The sequence below is a fragment of the Chamaea fasciata genome, unplaced genomic scaffold (assembly GCF_029207755.1).
Source record: "Chamaea fasciata isolate MVZ Bird 193981 ecotype frontalis unplaced genomic scaffold, bChaFas1.0.hap1 SCAF_13, whole genome shotgun sequence".
NCBI classification, from domain to species: Eukaryota; Metazoa; Chordata; class Aves; order Passeriformes; family Sylviidae; genus Chamaea; species Chamaea fasciata.
Window position 1 is genome coordinate 12,050,116 of NW_027094098.1, and position 23,729 is coordinate 12,073,844.

At 41.8% G+C, this 23,729-nt stretch overlaps 3 protein-coding genes across 3 annotated transcripts in view; all 3 read left to right on the top strand.

The window, feature by feature from the left end:
- Positions 1–18,858, top strand: part of PRKAR2A (protein kinase cAMP-dependent type II regulatory subunit alpha) — a 60,803-nt gene extending 41,945 nt beyond the window's left edge. Inside the window, exons 4-11 of the mRNA XM_066195070.1 lie at positions 538–621; positions 1,721–1,827; positions 5,755–5,908; positions 8,853–8,954; positions 10,760–10,834; positions 13,290–13,355; positions 14,087–14,225; positions 14,736–18,858. Of these exons, the coding sequence (XP_066051167.1) occupies positions 538–621; positions 1,721–1,827; positions 5,755–5,908; positions 8,853–8,954; positions 10,760–10,834; positions 13,290–13,355; positions 14,087–14,225; positions 14,736–14,869 (861 nt within the window). The 3' untranslated portion in view covers positions 14,870–18,858. The remainder of the gene's footprint in view (positions 1–537; positions 622–1,720; positions 1,828–5,754; positions 5,909–8,852; positions 8,955–10,759; positions 10,835–13,289; positions 13,356–14,086; positions 14,226–14,735) is intronic.
- Positions 18,859–20,229: 1,371 nt separating this feature from the next.
- RPP14 (ribonuclease P/MRP subunit p14) lies at positions 20,230–22,751 on the top strand. The gene is made up of 5 exons (XM_066195202.1): positions 20,230–20,316; positions 20,405–20,489; positions 21,290–21,366; positions 21,945–22,023; positions 22,666–22,751. Exons 1-5 carry the CDS (start codon positions 20,246–20,248, stop codon positions 22,720–22,722), a joined length of 369 nt encoding a protein of 122 aa, XP_066051299.1. The 5' UTR covers positions 20,230–20,245; the 3' UTR covers positions 22,723–22,751.
- Positions 22,669–23,319, top strand: HTD2 (hydroxyacyl-thioester dehydratase type 2). Its single transcript, XM_066195201.1, has one exon. It carries the CDS (start codon positions 22,745–22,747, stop codon positions 23,270–23,272), a length of 528 nt encoding a protein of 175 aa, XP_066051298.1. The 5' UTR covers positions 22,669–22,744; the 3' UTR covers positions 23,273–23,319.
- Positions 23,320–23,729: the final 410 nt, after the last annotated feature.

Here is a 23,729-nt window from a genome sequence, read left to right on the forward strand (position 1 = left end):
ATGTTTATAAATGGAAGGAAATAACAAAGTATCTCAAACAACAAAGCTTTTATTTAAGTAATTTTGTTAGAAAAAGACCATGCTTATTCTGTAACTTCTTATTGGATGGGTTGAGACTCATAAGTATCATATAGGATATAAGCTGCCTGTTTGCCAACAGTAATTATACTGGGATTAGTATAGCCAGAGTTTAGGAAGAAAACTCTTCAGTTCTTCCTCTGTTTTATGTGTTCGAGCTTTGACTCTGGCTATGGCTGTGTTAGAAGGGAAGGGAATGGAAAAGGCATCCTCTTCTTTCTTGCCTTTCTTCACTGTTACTTTTCATATGTTAATTGTCAGCATAATATTTTTTTCATGTGTCTTTCATTCTGTCTTGCATTGTATATTTATATAAATACTGTTTATGCAAACAACAAAAAAGGACCATATACTTTTGGCACTTAAATTGTGTTCTGCTTTTTCATGCTGAAGTGAAGGTTTAGTCTGTAATCATATTTCTTTGTTGTCATGACTGTTCTGTTCTACTTTGTTTTAAAGGTAGTTCATCCAAAAACTGATGAACAGCGATGCAGACTGCAGGAAGCATGTAAAGATATCCTGCTCTTCAAAAACCTAGATCAGGTATACCATTTAAAGGAAATGTTAAATGGAGTTAATTTTTTATTATAGACAGTTATTATGATCTAGAAGTCCAGACACAGTTTTTAAAGACAAGAAAATAGGATTCTGTTTAAAAGAGAAAGAATATTTTCAGTGTAGTGGTGCCAAGAGATACTGCAGTGATAATTCCCACCTTCAGGAGCACAGTAAATATTTCAACTGTATCAGCAGCATGAAGACTGGCTTGCGTGTTCGTGCAGCGTATTTTTAGAAACTCAGCTGTGATCTACATCTTCAACTTTGAACATCTGGTCATTGAAAATGGACCGAAAGTATATTGTTAATGGGCTTGGGAATAGCAAAGATGGTAAAGCAGGTCAGCATCAAGGCAACGCATTTATATGGTGTCATCTTTCTTGGCTTTCACAGTTTCCCTGGCTGTGCTGCTTGCAAAAAAAAGAAAGTTTAGTTGTGGCTCAACAGGGAAATCAGCTGGAGCCTGCTGTGCAGACCAGCATTATCTGTGTGGGCTCCACATCTGTACCTGTCCTGTCTCATCTGGGGCTAGAATTGCAGCTTCTCTAGGACAACAGACTATCCAGGGAAATGAGTCTGTGGAGAGTCTTGTTCAGTATAGTGCTAATCATGACTGGGGCTCTTAGATGATGACAGTACAGATAATTTACTAATAGATCTTGGTGCCATTTCTAGACATACATACAAAGAAATACATGTACTGTTAATATGAATTGATGTGTGTCCATTGCAGTGAAACTGTGTCAGATTATACCAAACATACTTGTGTGCTTTGGCACTGAAGTGGTATGTGAAAATTGAACCATTTGGATATAAACTTGAGATAAGGGCTCTTCTGTACTAGAAGTCTGGTTTTCTGCATTATTGAACTTCTGTTAATAAGCTGGAAAGGAGTGAGCCGCTAGTGGAAATCAACATACAATATCAGTATTACTTGTATTTTTGTACAGTAAAATGTACAAAAGTGTGGTGCATGTTGCAGTTCGCTGTCCAGACCAAACGAAACGAACTTGCCCTTGTCCAGCAGTAATGCTAAGGTGTGTTTTCTGACAGTTGGGTTCCCCCCACCCCGTTTGTTTTCTAGGAGCAGCTATCTCAGGTCCTTGATGCCATGTTTGAGAGGAAGGTGAAACCTCAGGAACATGTGATTGACCAAGGTGATGATGGAGATAACTTCTATGTCGTTGAGCGGTAAGCAGCTGTGCCTGTGAAATGCAGAGGATGTTTCTTTTCAGCTTCTTAGAAATGGCAGGCAATATTTACCGCAGGAAGGTTTAGGAAGGAAAATTATTTGTTTAGTTTAGTTTTTGTGCCTATCAGCATAAGCACAGCTTGAAACCAGCCATATTACATGTTGTCTCTAGACCAGGTTATATTTTTTTCTGGGGGAAAAGGAGGGAGAGAAGCAGCAAAAGTAGCTCTGTGGTAAGGGGAAGGGGTAGGAGATTTTTTTCAGGAAGGGGAATATAGGAAATAAAAACCTGGACTTCATTCAATTAGTTTTGATGAGTGACTTCATACAGAGTTGGGGTTTCTCTGTCTCTGTTAGTTGTGATTTGTATTTGCAGAGTTTAAGGTGTGCCATTTTGGAATTTCTTCCATCAAGCAAATTCACATCATAATTTTGAGTATCATGTATATGTGTAACAGGCATATAATACATACATGTGTGGATGGACATTCTGAGTATCTTTTACCATTTTGGAAAAAAATATGGCTAATGTTACTTTGAATAAGCATATCCAAAGAGTAATTAAGAACGTGAATTTATTTCCTTCTGCAAAACTGTAGTATTACACAGAATATTACTGAGTGATTTTTAAATGTCTGTTGGAACATGATCTTAGCAAACTGCTTTTTTGGTGCACTGTTATCCTGTTTATCACTGAAATAATGGCATCATTAATATTGTATGAAATGCTTTCAAAGCAGTTCTTCAAGACAGGTTGTTGCCTTTTGAATTGAAAAAGAATTTCTAGGTTAGAAAATGTTCATTTTAAATGATTCTTGTTCATTTTCAGGACATGCCCTTTTCTGGTTAGTGAAATTACAGAACATAAGGCTGCATCAAATATATTTCGACCGTATTCGTGTTCCCTGTCCTCTGCTATGCCAACCCTTTAGCCTAAACCAGTGCCCCATTTCTACACTCTGTTACCTTCCTCAACTGCTCTCCCTCAGTCCGGTCCCATGTCTTTGGCTAGGCTGGCCGAGTTCCTTCTCTTGCCACATTGACCAGAGAGATCAGGCTGTTACAGATAAGAGTAGGGTACTGCAGATCAGAACTTGTGGGAGCCAGAGCCACCAGCTCTGCAAAGATGAGATCTGTGCAAAGCAGTAGTTCCTAATCTGAGGAAACTTAAACTCAGTTTGGGAGCCTCTCAGAAATGATAGACACCATCAGCCTATCTTGACTTGTTTCTGTGCAAGGCTCTTATCCTGTTGGTTATTAAAAGCTCTCTGCTATGAGTTCTAACCTAAAATGAAGAAGTGAAATGGAACCTTACCTTAGATATTCAGGAAAATGCTTTTGTGGTTTCTATTCTACTGATGTAATGTTACTCCACAAGTTTTTTCTGTCAAGAGGTAGTTGAGTTGCAAGTTTTCAGGCTTGTAGGGTTTTGTTTTGTTTTATTCCCAAGTTAAAAGTATGTGGCAGAAAGGTTGTACAGTGAAGGAAATCAAACTTGGTGTTGTCTAGTGACACCATGGCAGCCTTTGCTGTGAACAGTAACAGCTGCCTGCAGCTCTTTTGTTGGCTGTTCGGTGATTAGGAATAACTTCTGCAGTTTGGAGTTTCCAGTCCTTTCTCTCTTTCTAGTCTTCCTCCACCTCACACCCACTTATTTTTTCATGCAAAAGTATAGCAGAATACTGGTTGTTATGGAAAACCACAATATTTCCACTTGTTTGCAAGTGCAAAGGACTCTGGCTCTTTCATGAGTAGGCATGTCTTGTTACTCCCAAGTAATTAATGCCTAAATATTGTGAGGATTCATTTCTTTCTGTCTACGTGAACAGTGACTTTGTGTTCTGGCACAGGTCTTTTTTTCCCAAAGTCTTCTGCTTGCAATACTTCCTCACCAGATGGCTCGTGTCTGAGTGTCTTTCAGCATGCACAGAGGGGCAGCAGACAGGGGAGGTGCAACCTGAGGATGCAGCAGGTGTTTAGTGCCCTCTGCATGGAGGGGAGAGCTCAGAGGGATGTGTTGCATGGCTGAACATGGAATGCTCATCACTGCTGAGGATGCATCTGCTGGGTCTGTGCTGACTGGGCAATCATCATGCAGGAGGGGCAGCATTGGCCTCTGCTGCCTCTTGGCACAGACTGATCCACAATCTGAGCTGCCCTCTTCTGCTTTTTTGGGTTTTTTTTTGCCTGAGGGTTTTAAATTTTTTCATGTCAGTACTTTTCACTTGAGTCCTTGGGCTCATAATGATTACCATCTCAACAATTACACTTCGGTCTGTTTTTTATTCTTCTTATCTTGGAAGGCTTTAGCTCATGGACTCTCTCACAGCTCAGCAACAGTTTTCTCGATAAAGCTGAGCCAAGGTCATCCAGTGTTGCATCACCAGTTTAGTCCTTGGGCCAAAGACAGCTGAATGCTTGACTGAAGGTTATGTGGCTATAGTTACTTGGAAATAAGTGGCACTAGTAAGTGACTTTCAGGCTGAAGGATGGGAAGAAGTTGTTGTTGCTTTTGCTTAAGGTGTTTCATATCTGGCTCTTCCAGATCAAAATAACAGCTCTGAAGATTGTTGCCTCTGGTGAGTCTCAGAGAATCAATAAATAGGTATCAGACATTACAAGAATTAGTGACACTTTCCATCAACACTAATCCTTTTCCTGTTCACTTTTAGTATGCTGCTGGTTTCTTCGTCTCCTTTGTGTGAGTAAGCAGTAGAGTATAAGGTGTCTGGTAGGATTGTTATGCAGTCTCGTGTGCCTTCCTTCCTCACTTAGTACTATTTCTGGTCATTCATTTTCTTCTTTTCTTACGTGCCTAGTGATGCTGTGGGATATAGGACCATTTCTTCTGACAAAGATCCAAACTTGTCAGGAAAAGAAAATCATAGGTGTTTTTAGCTGCTTAAATCCAGGAAGGTGCTCCCTACCTGCTTTTCTCCTGGACATGATACATTTTGTGAAGTGTCTTAGGCCAGTGGGTAGTTCCTGAGCAATCTCTGTTGCCATAGCTAAGAATTAATCAAGCCTGCTCCGACTGTATTTTTAAATTATTCTTTAAAGCCCCAAGCATGACAGTCCTGAAGGTGTTACAGACAGTTGTTCGACTTTCAAAGGGCTGCCTTTCTGTGCACAGCTTTTTTTCTCATAGGCAGTTCTTGTGGTGCAGTTTGATGCAGATTTGTGTCTTGACTTCTGACTTGCTGTACTTGTACCTGCACTTCATCAGTGTAATCTTTTGATTCTTGGTAAATTCTGGACTATTGTTCTCTTAACTTGATTATAGTGTAGGAAGTGTGCCTCATGGAGAACTGGGCGTAGGAGGCCTTTTAATTTGAACAGGTTACAGCTGAGTATGAACAAAGTGCAAGGATTTCAGATGGCTGGACATTTCCTCTTGAACTGTTCAGAGATCTTGGCTAGATATCAGCAGGTTTAGAGCATCTTGGGGTTATGATAAACACATACTCTGAAGCTGGAGTTGAGACAAACCTAAGAGTAGCTGGTGAGCAGTTGGGTTGAGTGTGTCCCAAAGGTCCTGCAGCAATGCTGGCCCTGAGAAAATGGGTAGAGATGGATCTCAGTCACTCTAAAGTGGCCTCACTGGACAACACACATGCTGTGAAATGTCAGTGTTAAAGATAATGAAACTACTTCTCACTCTGGCCAGAACAGCAATATCAAAATATTGTGCAGAGGAAACCAAGTAGATCCTGCCCATATCTATCAGGAGTGAAATGCTTTAGTAAGAGACGATTATTGTGAAAATAGTGTAGATAGAAGCAGCCGAGAATCAGGCAGTTGGAAAGCTCAAAAAGTTCCATCTCACACAGCAATAAAAGGACTATTTGTGTAACAGCAAAAAGCTGTTTTCAAGGTTTGTACTGGGATGTTGTCTAATAAAAAGTGTTTATTCCGTTGTTTTCCAGAGGATTGTATGATATTGTTGTAGCAAAAGACAACCAGTCTCGCTGTGTGGGCCGCTACGATAATCACGGCAGTTTTGGGGAACTGGCATTGATGTACAACACTCCTAGAGCTGCCACCATTGTTGCCACAACAGAAGGAGCCCTTTGGGGACTGGTAAGGAAAGGAAGTTGCTCTCATATGCATAATATTTTAAGCAGTACCTCACTTCTTTTGATATGGCTCCTCTGCTCATAGGTATTTTATCAGGATCTTCTATCTCATCTCCTGGCATAATAGATCCATTGTGCAGATCTTTTTGGCTGACTTTCTGGAACAACTTGTCTGTAAAAACTATATCACTAGTTCTATCTGTCCCTTTATAGTTTTGCTTTTACTGTAATTGTGGCTTTTTGTAAGGGGGAAGGGGAGCCTCCTGGTTTTGTTTTCATCCTGCAGAGGACAGTGGAAGCATTAAAGCACTTTTTTGGGGGGAGAGGGAAACAATATCTAAGTGATGTTCTTTATTTTCAACTCACCTTCCTACCATTTTGTCTCTTAGGGGAATGGGAGTGCGTTAAATATCTTCTTGAGGATGTTGGTAATTTGAAGAGGTTAGGAAACTGCCCAAAGCTTTGTTTTCCTTCACAATAAACTGTGTTCTGTTACCTTGGAAAAGGTTCTCGGTCAGCATGACCTACGAGATACCAAGCTAAATGATGGTGTTGCTTTGTCTCTAGCCCAGCAGTGCTGAATGTGAAGCTGCAGCCATTACTTTCCTTTTTTAGTTCTTTTCTCTGCACTGTGGGTTATTTTCCCAGTGCTCTCTTACTCATCTGTGAGGGTTGGCATAATACATGGATTGTGCGATCAACGGAGCCTTTGAAGCCACAAGTGCTGTGTGCTGTCTCTGTGCCCCGGGCTCCTCGGCAACTATCGCTGGGGGTTTGGCCGTGTGTTGTGACCTTGATTGTGGGACTGATAAGCTGCTGCACATGGCTATTTATGCAATCTCAGCGCTTGCTGGGAGATCTGACTTCCCTTTTATTTGTGAGCTGAAAGAAAAGAGTTTGGTAAATCGACCAGGGAGTAATGTCAGAATCTCATTTCTGGAGGAAGACAGAACAAAGCAGCTAGCTACAACCTGAGCTCATTCATAAAAGGAAGAAATCGAGAAGATGATTCTTTGTTCCAGTTTGCTTTCAAAAATTGGGTTAATTTTGCATTTAGTTTTTCCGTGATTATATTCAATTATTAGCAAAGTGTAGCTGTATAGGGACCTCTTGCTAATCATCTGTTCCTGAGAATATTTTATTAACTAAGGCTGCATTTTCCTCTCAAACTTCAGTTATTTCTTCCAGTTACTCTGTTTGCCGTCATGTTTTATTGTATTATTTTGTCCCTGATGTAATTTAAACATATTTTTATTAGTATGCAGAAGTCATTGCTTAAGCTCTTTGGTTGTGTGCCATTTGGGAAGTGTGGATTACTCCTGCTGCATTGCAGACTTAGGCCAACAGAAATCTGGAAGGCTCAGGCACAAAGCAGTTATCACACTGGGTCCCTTCTGGAGGAGGGAAATGTCCTCAGCCTTTGCTGCTCAATGTGTCTGGGGGAAACCTCATGATCACACATGCTGCCTTCACAGCTCAGCTTTTTTTTTTGTTCAAATACTGCTGCTTCTCCTCCCTCACTGATACTCCCAAACAGGTGAATTCTGAGTTTTTATGCTTTTACAATTCCCCCCCCCCCCCCCGGTTCTGTGTCTTTCTGCTTCTCCAAACACAAACATTTGAAGACATTTTTACCACTGAAGAACTCCTTTGAAAACAGAAAAATCCCTTATGCTTTATCATCTCTTTTTCTCCTTTGGATAACATTAATACCATCCTGCCTTTTATCTTCCTCATCCTTCAGCTTTAGTGTTCCATTGGTATCACCTCTGTTAGTCCTTCTTACAAGTATTGGTAACAGCCTGCACCCCTTAGAAACGTCCATTTACTTGAAAATACCTCTCACCTCAAAACGCCGCTGCTTAGGTACCAGCTGATGGTTTTGGGAACCGGAGGAATGGCTCTCAGGATGCTTCTGCTAATTGTAGCTCTTTTTCTTTTTTTTTTTTTTTTTAAAACCCTTTTCCTGACCAAATTTCTGCTCCTGTTCCCCTGACTTTTTGATTTTTACACTTACAGCCCCACCTGCGCAAAGCAAACTGCGGCTCTGCCTGGCTCTGTTGGCGGATGCAGAGGGGGCAGACGCTAAGAGAAACGTGTGCTGGGCAGGTGCCCCTTCCCCTGCGGCTGCCGGTGCGGCTGCGGTCGGTGTTGGCCTTTTTTTGCCGGTGTTTGTTTGTTTGTTTGCCGGTGGCAGCGCTGGCGCGGCGGGCTCGGAGCGCGCTGCCCCGCCGGGCCCGGCCAGGCCGCGGTGCCTTGCCCGCAGCGCCGCCCCGTGGCCGCGGGGCGCAGCGCGGGCGGGGCCGGAGGGGCTGTTGCCCCGTCGGGGATTCACAAACGCAGCCGGCAGTTTTCTCTTGCGGGACGCGCACACGGCTGGAGCGAAGGAAGTGGTCCTTCCAGCAGCTGGCTCTCGGATCTGAGAAGGTGGAGTGAACAAGCCTGTTTGATACTCAGTTCCTGACCTGTTTGAGACAAGTTAAAATCTTCATCTTTTGAAATACTTGACTCAAGTAGAGAAGAATCTGGTTCAGACTTAATTCTGCAGTTGCCTTAACAAGTGCTGGAAATGGCAGTTTTCACTGGCTTCAGCAGGAAGAGCCAAACTTCTTCTTTTAATGCAGAAGCATGAAATAAATACTAGCAAACAGGCAAACAAAACCCCAAAACTCAACCCAGAAAAACAGTATAAGATAGAATAAAAATTGAATCCCTAAATGGCTGGCTGAGAAGGATCAGGTCTTACAGCTCCCTATTTTTTGTTGTTGCCAGAAGTACGCTAACAGGAGCTGTTGCAGTCACCGTTGTGGTGGATGTGGTATCACTTTAGCAGCTGCTTTCTCAGCCCTGGCATTTGCTGTAAATACTCGTTCATGTTTGTCAGTTCTTAAAACAGGGAGCATTTCAGTGAAGAGGAATAATGTATTTCTCTGTGCTGTTTCTTGCAGGATCGAGTGACATTCAGAAGAATTATACTGAAAAACAATGCAAAGAAGAGGAAGACGTATGAATTATTTATTGAGTCTGTGCCCCTTCTTAAATCCTTGGAGGTAAAACCTCTCAGAGACATCTACATCAAATTCTTGCATTAGCAGTAGCTCTAGTCAGTGTTCCCAGCTAAATCAGAAATCTGTCATTTTTGCTTTGAACAAAATATTAAGTACTGCTTTGGTATCACATACACTACACAAATTAATTTGCATTGCTGAAATAGTTTTGGTTTTTTTTTTTCCCCCCAGATCCTTCATTCACAGTAGTGATTGGCTGATTTTTATCTCAGTCTGATTTTTTTAAAGATCTTTACACAAAAAAAACCCCACAAAACAAAAAACCACCTATATGTATTTCAGGGAACAGGTATCAAAATGCAGTTTGGTAGTCAGGGCTGTGGTTTCCTGTGAGTGTGTGATACTGAAGTAAGGACACAGTCACTGGGAAATTTGGCCTTTTTCAGCCAGGAATGGTTTTAAGTTTGAGACAAAGGTGTGGGCTGTGGTAGTCTTGCTTTAAGCTTAACTTAATTATTCAGGAGTTAAACTGCTAAAGAGAAGCACTTTGACCTGGGAGCACAATGACACTGTCCTATTGGGGTGTGTGGTGCGTGAATTTAGGAACAATGTGGAAATTATCACTTCTGTCACCCTGTATTGTCAGCAGGCTTTTGGAACTGACCAACCTGCTTTTGCATTAGTCTGTCTTTGCCTTAAACCATAATTTAACTTTTCTTATCATAAAAAAAATATTTTCCAGCATTAATCTTTAGTATTTGAGCTCTTAATCCCTTTGGGAGAAGATTACAAAATTGCCAAGTATCATTAGGTGTGAACAACAGCCTCTACTGTGTATTGTTTTGGACATATGCTGTAGCTGTGGAAGGGGTGAATTACACAACACCTTCTCTCTCAGTGCCTGGCTTAAACTGGTTCCATCAATGTGACTTTTTTTGAGCACAGAAATGACTCAAATATTTAAAGATACAGAAAAATAACTCATTAGCACTGGATGGCTTTTTGCATGACACATTGCAGTTGAATCACGCATGGACCAGAATTTGATTTCTCAAACATAGGCAAGATGAAGGTGCATTTGGGGAATGAATGGATTGATTACAACTGAATCATCTGCTGAATTTTAACTGTTAGGATTTTCTTCCTTTCTTGGTATGATTTTTTGCGCTGCTCTGAAGCAATGAAATTGTTCTGTGGGGTTCTGAATGGGTGGTGGGAAACACTGGAGATAATTCATTTCTCCCTTCCTGTTTGTGAAGACTCAGGCATGTTTCCTGGCATGCCAGTGCTGCCTCCTGCCCTTGCTGCTGGCCATCCCACTGCAGGGCCTGCTCACAGTTCACAGCCCTTGTCCTTGTCATGTTACCTTCCCCTTCACTCTAGGAATGAGTTCTTGGATACAATTCCTCCCACACACGTTTAAGTATATAATGGTTAAAATATTTTTTAAATGTTTTGCTGGTATTTCTCTTTAAAGTTTGTTCTTAGGAAGTTTATAACATTTTTAGGAGTGTTTTCTTCAAATTTCAACTCAATCTTAAATAAAGTGATTTTTTTCCTCCTCCTCTTTGCTCCAAACTAGCCAAATCAGATATTTTTTAACTTGACTGGTAAGACAATCAGAGGGATGGGACACTAGACAATTTTATTTCCGTGTTGATTATGGTAGTCTTAAGACCTGTGTTGCAGTACTATGACAATGTCTTTTTGGGGTTATATTTATAAATAGTGTGTTTTAGTGTCTAGTAAATGTCTGTTCATTTTAGGAGGGGTCATAAAGATTCAGGAATGTTCACAGAGGTGAACTCGAATTGATTATTATGTTTAATTTTTTCTCTTTGCTCCAGGCATCAGAGCGAATGAAGATAGTGGATGTTATAGGAGAGAAGGTGTATCAAGATGGGGAGCGTATAATTTCTCAGGTACTTGAAATTTAAACTTCTCTTTATCATTCTTCTTTCTCTGCTTCTGGTTTTTTCTGTTTGGAATTGACTTGCAGAGTTCTATTATTTGGACCAACTTGGCATTTATTCTTTTAATATTTCTAATTTATTTAACCATTTCTTGAATGTTTGGGGAGTGGACAATATGTATTTTGCTGCAAATTTATTCTATTACTTTAGCTTCTCAGTATTTCTTCTCTCATCTATGTTTTATAAGTAGGCTTTGCAAGGATTCAAGCTGAGTGTACCTTCAGAAGCTGAAATTAAAAGTCTATTCAGTTTTCCATGAAATTCCCCTTCTAGAATTTTCCTAGCCCCCTGTGACCAGATTAAACAGGGAGTCACTAGCTCTAAGAAACTGCCAGGGTTAATTGAAACCATTGTTTCTTCTTGTGCTTTCCTGAGGTATTTCAGTGGTCTGGCTTCAGCTGACATCCTTTAGTGGTTGGTGAATGTTCTGTCTGCTGCAGTAGATCAAGGCCAGGGTGGTGGAACACGAAGCTGGATGAACTCAAGCTATAGCTCTTTGATTTTTTTTTTTTTTTTTAAATTTTTTTTATTTTTAAATTTTTTTTGGCTGTGACAGAAATAACTTTTTGGAACACTGTTACAGACAGAATGGAACACTGGAGTTTTGCATCAAATTTAACTGTGGGTTGCTCTGTTGTAAAAGTGTTCTAGTTCAATAGAAGTTAATGCAAGAAAGGCTTACCTGAAGCTGTAGGTTTTTGGCGGCAACCTTGTTCTTGTTGTATAGACAGAATTCAACTCCTTGATAGTGTCTTGAATAATTGATCTTAATTATCTTGAATGTCAGATAACTGAATATAGGAAACAAGTTTGCTAATAACGATCAAATTACTTCAGTCCAGAAATACTCTCAAATTTTTAAGTTGAAACTCTTTTTGCTTAAGACCCTGGGAAAACTGAACTCTCAGCAAATTCAGAGCTTATAAATCAGTCTCAGAACTGAGAATTCATACCATCAGTGATCCAATTACACAGTTGGTTTTAATCTTTTTTAATAACTGAATTAAGGACAAGGATGTAATTATCCTTAAAAGGAGGATTAATAGTTTGGATAGGTCTGGGTGATGGTAATACACTGCTAGAGATGATGAAATTCTGTGCTTGGAAAAGATACGATAACTATCACTTTACAGCAGTTGCATCAATACCAGGAACCTCTTTTCCTTTTTGAGTAATTGTAAATTTTAATTACCTTTCTAGAATCTGACCCTTCAGTTCAGGGCAGTAATATTTAAAGCACTTGAAAATCATTAGTAGTGTTATAGGGGTGTCTCCCAATCAGTTTGTTTCCGTTCTTTTTAAAAATAAAGGACTCTTTCAGCAGTTACTTTTTCAGAAGTTAGCGTAGAACACTAGTTCATGCTGTGATGGTTGGCAGCAGTGAATGAAAAGTTTGCACTGGATGTTTTAGGACCATCCCCAGGAAGCTTAGCTAAAGGCCTGATTTCTTCTGTAACTCAATGTTTGAATACTACATCATCTTCTCCCAGCCCATGTTTCATACTCAAGTAACAACCAATTCTCTCCATCCTTCCCATCACACTGATTTCCTTGACCACTTGACTTAATGTCGGATTTCTCTCTCTCCTCACTTTGTTTCAGGTTTTTCTCCTGAGCTGTTCTCATTACCTTACCAGTTCCTCGTCCAGCCTTTGTCTCCCTGAAGCCTTAAGTCCTTTTGTTTTTCGTTTGTAGCAGGAGACACATCACAGATATCCACTCTGACTTCCAGCACTATGCCAGGCCCATAGGGACAAATATAGAGAGAAAATGTCCTTTCTGTCACAGATAAAACTCTAAAATTATAAGGTGCTGGGGATGCTCTCCATAGCAGATGTAAACTGGGATCACTTGAAGATTTTAAACATGATGAGGTTGAGAGAGATGTGAAAAATGTTCTAGAACCTCTCACAGGATGACAGAATAGTTGAGGTTTGAGGAGAACCCTGGAAGTCACCTTGTCCAACCTGTCTGCTCAAGCAGGGCCGCGGAGAGTTTAATGGCACCTTCTTCCCGCTGAAAGAAACACAGTTGCTAAATCCCTGTTTTATTAAAATTTGCTTCTGAAAATTCTAGGTTCTGTGTAGTTTCACTAACTGTTGCCTACTTCCATCAGGATCATAAGATCTGCATTTAAGTAATTTTGCTATGTATCACCAATCTCCTTTGTGTTTTCCTTTGCTCCTGCTCTCTTACTGAATGATGTGCACTAATACTTCCTTCCCTGTGGGCTCCTCTGATGTATTACCCACCCAGTCACCTTTTAATGTTAAGAATCTGAGTGTTTGTCAATTCTAGCAGATTTCTGCAGAAGGCCTAATTCAAAGTGAATGCATTAATACCATTTATACATACTTTCACAGTCAAGTAAAAAATAATTTATTTTACCTTTTCTTCTTAACAGGGTGACAAAGCAGACTGTTTTTACATTGTAGAATCTGGAGAAGTAAAAATCTTGATTAAAAGCAAGGTGAGTTCAAATTGAGTGATGAGGCTTTGTATTAATCAATCCCTGATTTGACTTATTAATGCAAGAGATGTGAAAAAGCCCCCCCCCCCCACGAGTTATTTTAATGTATTATTTTATGATCAGCATTATTCATATGATGTAGGTTGTAAACTCCCATACCTGTTCTGAAGCAGCCAGAAGTCATTTTACTGAAGTGCAAAGGTCTTTTGCTTCTGTCTGCTGCTCTGCAAACTAACCTGATATGTGAGACAGCCCACAGCTCAGCTCCATCCCATCCCTCCCCACACTGACACGCTTTGCCTGGCGTTAAGGGTGGAGATGAAACTTTTCTTCCATGATTATAGAAGACTGCTCATTACAAAATGTGGGGTCTGTTATCTTTAGTGGTATAGTAGATGTTGGCATTTGAATGGATCTCTGTACAGTCTGAAGCAGCCACGGGAGCAGCATGTGGTGCATGATAAAGCCTTTGTTAGGCTACGTAACAGCAGTTCCCAAAGCTGTAGCAGTAGATACCTGCCCATCCCAAAACTTGTGGGCTGGCACATGTTTTTCTTACCGAACTTGCAACTGAGCGTGGTGTTGAGGTGTTCTACCATGACTTGGGAGTCGCAAGTTTAAAAGCCTTGAAACCAAGGAGCTGTTGCACAGGTGTAAAGTATCTGGAATTAACTGTAGACTTGTACAAGGACAGAACTGTGTGCAGATAATGAAACTGTGCTGTTTGGCAGACCATGACATGTAAAGAAGCTAATCAAGAAGTGGAGATTGCCCGGTGTCACAGAGGGCAGTATTTTGGAGAGCTTGCACTTGTTACCAACAAACCCAGAGCAGCCTCTGCCTATGCTGTTGGGGAGGTCAAATGTTTAGGTAAGCAGATGGTCTGTGTTTCTGGTCATCCTTTTCTGTTCTTTGCTTGTCTTGTGGACCATGTTTGAGTGAGCAGCCATTCAAAACCCAGCAACATTTTGGTAACTGGCAGTCAAATTCCAGAAGCCAGGAGCATAGGCTGGAGGGCAGCTCCAAGTGGAAGTTGGAGAAGCACTGCTGCTTCCTCATGGCAGATTTTCTGTTTTCTGTGTGTGTGGCCTGTACTTGTTTGTCACACATAGCCTTCAGGTCATCTTTTAATACCACTGTGGGGTGTATTTGGCTTCTGTATTTGTCCTTGAGATCAGGTTTCTATTTCATTAATCTTGTTTCTCCAAATAACAGTACAGAGAGAAATCAGAAACATGATTTCTGTTTCTGTGGTTTCTTTTGAAACCTCGGCCCTAAGTGGGTTGAACTGAAGGTCTGTGTTCTGAGTTCAAAAACCAGATTGGTATTTGGTGTCCTTTTTGACAAACAGTCTTTGTTTTCACCTCTGTTCCATTACAGTCATGGATGTGCAAGCATTTGAGAGGTTGCTTGGACCCTGCATGGACATTATGAAGAGGAATATAACACATTACGAAGAGCAACTGGTGGCAATGTTTGGCTCTAGCATGGACCTGATGGATCCAGGGAATTAGGCACAGGGTACCTCAATGCCTTCTTAGTTCAAGACACAGAAAAGCCTCCTATCAGCAACACAACTCACAAGGACAACGGACACTATGGAACAGTTACTGCTGCTGTTTTCTTGGGCATTTTAGAAACCATAAACAAGTCTCAGCACAGATGGATTGCTCACTCCTCCCTGCCTCCACTTTGCTGCTGATACTTCATTATTAGGCCTAGATTAAAGATGATTCTAACCCTATGTTCACTTACTTGGTTCAGAATGGCGTCTGTCCAACAGTTCAAGTGCCTGATACGAAACCCAAAGTGTGCAAGATTTAGAAGCCTCCTTCCTTCTGGGTGTTACTGTTGGGATAAATTGTCCTGTCAGATTCTGTAGTGGGAGGTTGCCTGTTTTGCAGAGGCAACCTGTGGAATACAAGCCTTTTATGGGCTGATTACCTTCATCTGATGCTTTCCTTACACAATGTCAAATTTGCTTTTAATTGTAGCATCTGGGTTTGAAGTTAAAGTATCAATGGAGCCGATGAATAAGATGGCACTGAAGTTTTGGTCCACCTGCTGAAAGCAGCAGGTAGTAGAGAGCTCTTTAAACCAAGTAAACAGAGCTGGGGACATGGGAGAGTCTGCTTAGCAACCAGATGCAGAAAACATATTTTAAGTGTTTTCTGAGCAGCAAAGAAAATTGGTTTACTCTGTGCTGTCCAACAAAGTGCAGTGGTTCAGATCAAATGGCCTGAAAGTGTCATAATTGTCATCTCCCCAAATTTGCTCCTTGTTCCTGACACTGAGTACATTTTATGATGGTGAGATCACAATATATGACCTTCTCTTGCTTACGGAGTTCCTTTTTACTGCTACATTTCCCAGGGTGCAGTTGTTGACTGGGTCAGTTTTAAAGCTTTTTAAGGAGGTGAATGTTTTGTAATTTAAATGAAGACTACTTCTGTACTTGTTTACAGAAGCTTTCCCCTAGTCCTAACATTTCACAGTATTTTAACTTCATTAGACACTTGAATGCTTCCAAATACCACGTTGATTTGCTAAACTTTTCAAAAGTTGGCAACATTTGACTTTGTAAAGCAAATGTCTTTGCTAACTACGCAGTTGGTGTGTTTGAGGAGTCTTTTTGGTTTAGGTGATAACTAAGCTAATGATGTTTATCTAAAATACCTGTTAAATTTGCAGCATTTATTAGGTAGATTCTGTTTCTATAGCTTTAAGGACCTTAATTGGCATATGGCTGAGATTTTATCAGGGTATTATCTAAATAAGAATTAGACCATAAGAAAGACATTTTTATGGCGTACAAACAGAATATATATATATTAAGACATTGAATTTGGAGGTAATAAATCTAGTGACCCTTTGAATTTGCATTCTTCCACAGCTCATGCAAAACATACTGGTGTTTTATGGGGTTATAAAATTTTAATTGTGAATACTAGTGTAACAGAACTTGTTCTTTTTATTCATGGCCATGTAAGCAAGAATGGAAGGATGCTAATCTTGAATTCCTGCTTTTAGTTATCACAGTGGACATTTCTCTAAGGCATGAGATGCTTAGCAGCAACTCTTAAGTTGATTTCTGGACAGTTTTTTCCCCATAGTGGATGAGCTCCTCCCATTTCCTGCAATATGAGTAAGATGGAAAGTTGATAAATTTGAATGGCTGTTGTCCAGTTACTGTAATTGCAGTCATATTTTTATATAATGCAAATTATTTGTAATGGACACCACTGAACTTGGTGTTTCCATATTATTAAAGTCCTGGTCGTGATGTCTAGTGGCTGTTCTAACTGCATGTATTTTAGAACAGTGAATTTCACTTGCTTTCCTGGGCTGTTTCTTTGTCATAAATTACAGCCAAAGAAGCAGCAGGTACTTTTCACTCATGCTTCCAAGGTTTAACACCAAAGACAAACATAATTGTTTTCATCACAGAATTTATAAAACCAAACAAAACCCAAACCAAACCAACAAGAAAAAAAAAGAGAAAAAAAACCCCCACTCATCAGCTCCTTGCAGTGATAGCAGATATAACTTTAAGATACTTTGGGCTCCATGACAAAGAGTTTCTGAAGCCAGTTCGTGACTGTCCTGTGTACCAAACATGAACTGATACCTGAACCAGCCTGAGTTTCTGTGCTGCCTAAGCTGTCATGTGAGCTAAAGAGAAACTTGCTGTGAATAATCACCAGCTGGCCTTTGTTGCTCCCAGGCAGAATATCCTCTCCTTTATCTAGAGGAGTGTGGCAGGTTGGGCTGCCTTACAGATGCATTCTGGTTCTTAATGCCTTTGGTTCTGTGCAGGACAGGACTGTAACCTCAGGCAGAGGCAAAGACAGGCAGTTGTTCCAAAGCTTAACTGAAACCCAGGCAAGGCTGATGTCAGATCCTTGAGATATTTCTGCCTGGAAGGCAGGATTTGATGGCTTCTAAAAGCCAAAGGAAAAGATGAGAATATAAAATCAAAAGATTGAGATCCCATGTGAACAAGAAAAAGCTTTTGAAGTTTTACCTTTCTCTGGGATCCCTGGAGCAGTGGCATACTGGGTAATGCCATCTGCATCCAGGGTTGGTGCAGTGTATTTCTGTGGTGTAGAGAGGCAGCTGACTTTGAGCTGAAAGAGAATGAGCTGCTAAGAAGGCTCATCCATTTAAGAAGTATAATGTGCAATGTGCCTGATTAGTTTGATCTAGTTTAACCAACTTGTTTGTACAGTTTTGGAGCATGAAGGTAGTGAAAGAAGCTTTAGTAAGATACTCAATATTGCCAGGAATCTGGTTAGAGCACCAGCAGTGAGCAAAATTGGGCCATGTGTGAGTGCTGGTACTGAGTCCAGGCAGTGACTACAGCACCTGTTTGTGACCATCTGCCCCATCCCTGTATCTCAGCTTGTTCCTTTGCAGTCTGTTCATTGCAGTTGTTGCAGAGAGTAAGCCCAGGAGTTTTGTTACTGCTCAGTGTTCAGTAAATCTGCTACTGAGTCTCTGAAATTGGCACTAAAGAGAGATTTAGTTTTTAATAAAGCAACTCAGCAGCAAAGTGGGCACAGAGGACCCTGTTTTTGAGGCTTAGAGGAAGACAAATCTGTTTGTGATTCCCTGCTTGTGATTGTGGTGAAGTCAGTGAGAGGAACTTTCAGTGGTTAAATATCCTGGCACTTGGTATTTCTGTCTAATGTCACAGCACAGGTTTGAAAATGTAAAAGAACAAAAAAGAGCGGAAGTGCTCTCTTCTTAGAAACACAAGTGCAAAACTTAAAACTTTAAAAACAAAGTGCAATTTTGCACAGAGGGCAAAAAACCTTTGAATGTCACTTCCATTCTTTCTTTTCTGTTGGCTGAAAGCAGACTCTTGTTCTTGACTTGTATTTGTAAACTAGTCTTGCCAAAATACAAACACGTTGGAGTTTTTTCACTTCAGATGATTTTTGTTGTTACAGTCACTGCTGATCATTTAAACTTTTTTCAAACCATAAATTTTATTTCAAGAGGCCTTCCCTGTGGATTTCCTCCTGGCATTCTGCAGCACTGCACTGCTATTTCAAGAGGGAAGAGAAAGTCACTTCACAGGAGACACTCAACGCAGCTTAGCTGGCTGGAGCTAATAATGCGCTACTAATTTTCCTCTGTGGGGCAGGAGGGGAATTAAATTCTGCATAAAGTTGCTACCTCAAGGCTCCAAGTGCTTTTAAAGGTCTTTCACTTGGGAGAATTTAATAAGACAGTTCTTAAAATTGGTCTGTTCTTTTGAGTTAAATGTTTTTGGTTTTTTTTTTTTTGATTCATTGAGGGACCCTTATTTTCATTCATTTTACTACTTGATTCTCAAAGGATGAACAGCTGCAAAGTTTGGTTCTTGCACTGTAGTGTTGAACATGAAAGAAAAATATCTGCCATATAAACATATGGTTTTAAAGTTAAACCACTCTGGGGTTCAGCTTCACTTTTGGTTAATAAAAAACTGACCTGTTGTGTCCAGCCTTCCTGTACAGTCCTGTGTGTGCTCGTTATTGACTCGCTGCAGCTGCTACAACCCCCAGCCTTTACAGCAGCTCCCGGGATACACTTGGAATGCCTGAGTGAGTTCCTCTTGCCAGAGCCTCATGGAGAGCAGCACTTGGCCTACTGCAGTAACAAAAAGAGATTCATACAGCACCTGACCTGCAAGTTTTGCTGCTTGGTGATGAAATCTTATTAATATCTTAAAAGTAATACTAACTTCTGTAGGTATTGTTGGTCCCAATGAAACTGGTTGCTCTGATCAGCCAGCCAAATTACGGAACTGATTTATTGAGCACTGCAGTAACTGATTGTCAGTTCCCAGGAGAAACACAGTATTCCTGAAGATAGCCTACACTTACAGCTACTGAACTTTATGTGGCAAACTGCCTTTTCTTTAACCTAACCAACAGTCTGAAAATTACTTTGGTACATGTGAAATTATATTTGCTTTTGTCAGAGTTTTATTTCTGAATGTTCGGCAGTTTATGTCCAATTTTTAGGTCAGCCCAGGGGCAGAGTTCAGGTGGATTGTGGTACTAAGCATGAGAAAGCTCTGCTGGAATAATTCAGGACCTTTGCACAGACTGAGCCATGTGAAGGTGCAGGCAAAAGGTGTCCTGTGAGTTGGGCCTTGACTCAAGCATGTCATATGTACATTGGGCTGCTGTAGTGTTACCCTGCTGGGGTCGATGCTAATGCCTGGATAAACCTTCTGGTAAAAGAAGAATCTGTGAAGTTCTTTTGAGGATAATGTTTAATTATTTCAGCAGAGCAAACGTATTTCCATCCTTTCTGCTGTTTCTGTGGTAAGGACACATTTCATGCGAATCTTTAGAGCGAATACCAGATACTAAAATATTGTTTTATCTCAATTAGCTGTTGACTGGTGAGTGCAAAGACAGGCTGCCAGCCTTGTTCTGTGTATTTTTCAAATTTGTTTCAGCTCTGTGTCCTTGCAAAACCGAGGCTAGGGTAGCACTCTCCTCAGTGTTTGTAACCTGGTGCCAGGCTGCCCCTTTACCAGGAACTGCATCGAGACCAACACATTTGCTTGGAGAAGCGCAGCAGCATCTCTGCGTGCCCGTGTCCAGCAGCATGTTTGTGGTGCAGCCTTCGTTTTTGCTTTAGGGAAGCTAAACGCTTGCGTGAAGCACTTGGAAACACTATAAGTGCCCGCCGCTTCCCAGGTGTCCGTCTCAGACTCAAACACTGCTCTCGCTGTGCTCCGTCTGCGGGGCCGCATTCTGGCCGGGGCTCGGTGGAGCGGGGACGGCTCGGGGCGCTCGGGCCGGGCCTGTGCCGGGCGCGGTTGCCATGGCGACACTGACCCCGCGCGGCCGCCGTAGAAGGGGCGGGCGGGCGGCGCGCGGCGGGGAATGGCGGCCGCTGCGTTCGAGCGGCGCGTGCTGCGGCGCGCGGCCGAGCACCACTATCTGCGCGTGCGCCTGTGAGCGACACCCCCGTGTCCCCCCGGGGCTCCACAGAGCCCCCCGACCCCTCTGAGCCCCCCTGACCCTGTGCTCTCCTTCCCCCAGGGAGCTGCCCGACGGCGGGGCCCGGCCCAGCGCCGCCCAGTTCAAGCAGCTGGTGGTGACAGCGCTGAGGGAGCTGCACGGAGAGGTGGGAGCGGCATGGGGACCGGGAGTGGGGTCTGCCCTCGGCTGGCGGCTCCGGGCTGGGCCGGGGGAACCTTGCGGGAGCGGGCCGCTGTCCCCTGGGACAGCCGCTCTGGGGCAGATTCCGAGCGGGGCGACAGGGCCCGGAGGAGCAGGCGGGGCAGGGCACTTGTACTGGGTTTGACCCTCCGGTACCCGGTTACCCGCTCGCCAGCCCCCTCTCTGACCTCTCCTAGTGAAGCGGTTCAGTTCAGTGCCCGTAGTCAAGTGCCTTCAGGCATTCCTAACAATGCTCAGGGTCGGGTTGGACCGGGCTTGGAGCAGGCTGGTCTAGTGGAAGGTGTCTCAGACCATGGCAGCGGGGCTGGAACTGGATGAACTCTGTAAGGTCCCTTCCAGCTCAAACCGTTCTTTGATACTTGTTTTTAGAATTTGTGATATTGATACCTTTGCTGTAGAGAGGCTTTAAAAAGAGAGCCGTGAGAAGGGAACAGCTTTGTGGATGGGAAAGTCCACAGTACTGTTTTTGCTCTGTTTACTCTGTTGCTGGCTGACTTTAAGCAGGTCACAGCATCTCTTGGTCTGTGTTTCTCTAGCTGTGATGTGGAAATAAAAGTGACTTCTAAGGAACTCTGAGAAGAAGGCTGCTGTTTGAAATCCAGTGATGTTGTAGCTGAAACATTTGTGTGAGATTTGAGCGTAACTATAACACCTTTAATGATGTAACATGCTGGGAGTGAAATCAGTTGCTTGTAAATCATGATAAGATCATAGGGTGATACTAAATAACATTGTTTTACATAGGTTGGAGCAGCTTTGCCTGTTGATGTCTTAACATATGAAGAAAAAACTCTGTCTGCCATATTAAGAGTAATTAGCAGGTAAGGTGCAGTCAGTATGTGCTTCCATGCCATGAAAGTATTTTTTGTAAAAAAATAAAACTCCTAAACTAAGAATGGCTTTTGAAGAATTAAGCCTAACTTGCAGATATTTGCATACAGCATGCAGAAGATAATTAATGAGTCTTGGTAACTTTGTGCATCAGTACATTATTCCTGCTTTAAACCAGATTGGTTTAAGACCAAAAGTAAGCATTACTGAGGTAGTGACTTAAAGGCTTTTTCTATAGTCAACATGAGAACAGTTACTCTCAATGGTGACGACAACGGCAGGTGATTTAGGTGAAGAACAAGCTTAGATGCACACAGAGAGTACGAGAACAGTGCTGGTAAAGTGAACTTGAGGTTGCAGCACATATCTGTGTGTCAAAGACAAGAAGACTGCAGCCACTGCAGTAATCCTTCAAGATACAGTTTTGCTACTAGAACTCTTTAGTGAAATTACCTGCTGTTAAACTGTTAAGGTTCGTTACTCTTTGTTTCCTATTTGAGATGTCTATGCTGCAGGAAAATAGAAACCCCTAAATTTGATTAATATATTTTGTTTTCTTTTTATTTAGTGGCCTTGTCAAGCTGTGGAGTGCTCTAACCTTGCTGGGCTTTTACCAGAACAGGCGGTGTGCCTTTCGGGTGCTGCAGGTAAAGCCCTGTGGGGCTGGGTGGCTTCCCCCAGATGGCAGCTCTGGCTCGAAGCTTGGCAGACTGCCTAAGCCTACTGCCTTTTTATAGAAAGATGGCCTAGGTGCAAAAATGCCTTGGCTTGGGAATGAAGTGCTTTTCAGTGCAGGTGTGTGGGCCCATGTTTGAGCAGTTTTCATCTTAAAATGAGTCTTGTATAATGTGACAGTAGTGCCTGTCTCATTACTTTATGATTTCAGTCCAGTGACAAGTCTTGATGTCATGAATACATCTGCAAGAAAATAATTTCTGGCAAGGGTTGTTCATAAGCCACATCTTGGTCCAGATTATATTTTCTCTACCTCACTTCGTACCTTTCTAATGGTTACCGTCAACTGACCTTGTTTAACAATACATAGATGAACATGCACTTCCAGAGCTTATTTTTTTCCGGAGCATGCTGCTTAATAAAATGAGTTCTGAGAATTCTTTATTTCTGATACCATGGCTAGACAAAAGTCTGCTCAGGCATAGCTCTTAAGTTTTTAATCTATCATGTAAAATGAAAATTGAAGTATTTTCAACTTTAAGAGCATTTGATAGTGGGTTTTCTTAAGGTTTTAGTTGTTCAGTTCTTGCCTGTTTTTTCTTTCCCCAAATCAGACATCTCCGTTCCTACTTGCGTTGTCTGGCAACAGTCGAGAATTAGTCTTGGACTGACTGAGGCTGTTGGTTCGGCTGCATGCAGGAGAAGTTCCTGGAAATGCTGCTGCCCTTCAGGTGTGGGATTTCTGCAGGGATTTTCCAACCAAGAGCCTTGACAAAGCCAACGTTTATCAACTCACTGCTTGGACATCCCATATCCCAGAACTTACACATCAAAGTTGGAGACAAAGCTGAACTTAGCAAGGCTTTTACACAGAATGATGTAGTTACTTTTTCTTCTTTAACAGGTGACACAAATCCTTTGCATTTAAATGAAGAGTTTGCAAAAAAGTCTAGGTTTGGGAGAACTGTTGTCCATGGAGTTCTAATCAATGGACTTATTTCTGCAGTTCTGGGTACCAAAATGCCTGGTCAAGGATGTATATTTCTTTCCCAGGAGATTCGTTTTCCAGCTCCTTTGTATGTTGGTGAAGAAGTCACAGCTGCAGCGGAGGTGAAACGACTGAAGGGTTCTGTTGCACACATTTCTGTATCATGTCAGGTCAGAGAAAGAGGGAAAACTGTTATGGAAGGGATGGTGAAAGTCATGGTGCCAGAGAGTTAGAGCTCTTCATCATGTACAACTTCAGTATAAAGGCCAGAAACAATGGACACTTGGTTTTGACTCTTTTTTTTCATGTGACATCACTTAAACCAGTAAATTTGCAACAGAAACCTTTCAAAATGTCTGGAAGTGCACAAACCTAACCTTACTAGAACTGCATTTAAATTAGAGCTTTTCCTTTTTTCACTGTGATGAGTTTCACTGCCAAGGTGAAACCAACAGAACTAGGCAATTGCTGTGACAAAGTGGCACGTTTAGACAAGTCATTGTCCTGCCACAGTTGGAAGTTTGGACTGGTGGGCCTCACACTGAGGCTGTTCTTCCTGGTAAAATGGCAGTCCACACCAGCAAAGTTCAGTTAAAACTTGTTCCTTCTGTACAAAGCAGCTGTATTGCCAACAAGCACTAGGGGAGGGGACAGTGCTGTGTTTAAAAGTGGAACACAAGTGGAGGTACT

Excerpts from the sequence above, each read along its gene's own strand:
- RPP14 (XM_066195202.1), top strand. The coding sequence starts at position 20,246 with ATGGCGGCCGCTGCGTTCGAGCGGCGCGTGCTGCGGCGCGCGGCCGAG. Across the intron at positions 20,317-20,404 it reads CACTATCTGCGCGTGCGCCT|GGAGCTGCCCGACGGCGGGG; the intron begins GTGAGCGACACC and ends TCCTTCCCCCAG. Across the intron at positions 22,024-22,665 it reads GTGCCTTTCGGGTGCTGCAG|ACATCTCCGTTCCTACTTGC; the intron begins GTAAAGCCCTGT and ends TCCCCAAATCAG.
- HTD2 (XM_066195201.1), top strand. The coding sequence starts at position 22,745 with ATGCAGGAGAAGTTCCTGGAAATGCTGCTGCCCTTCAGGTGTGGGATT.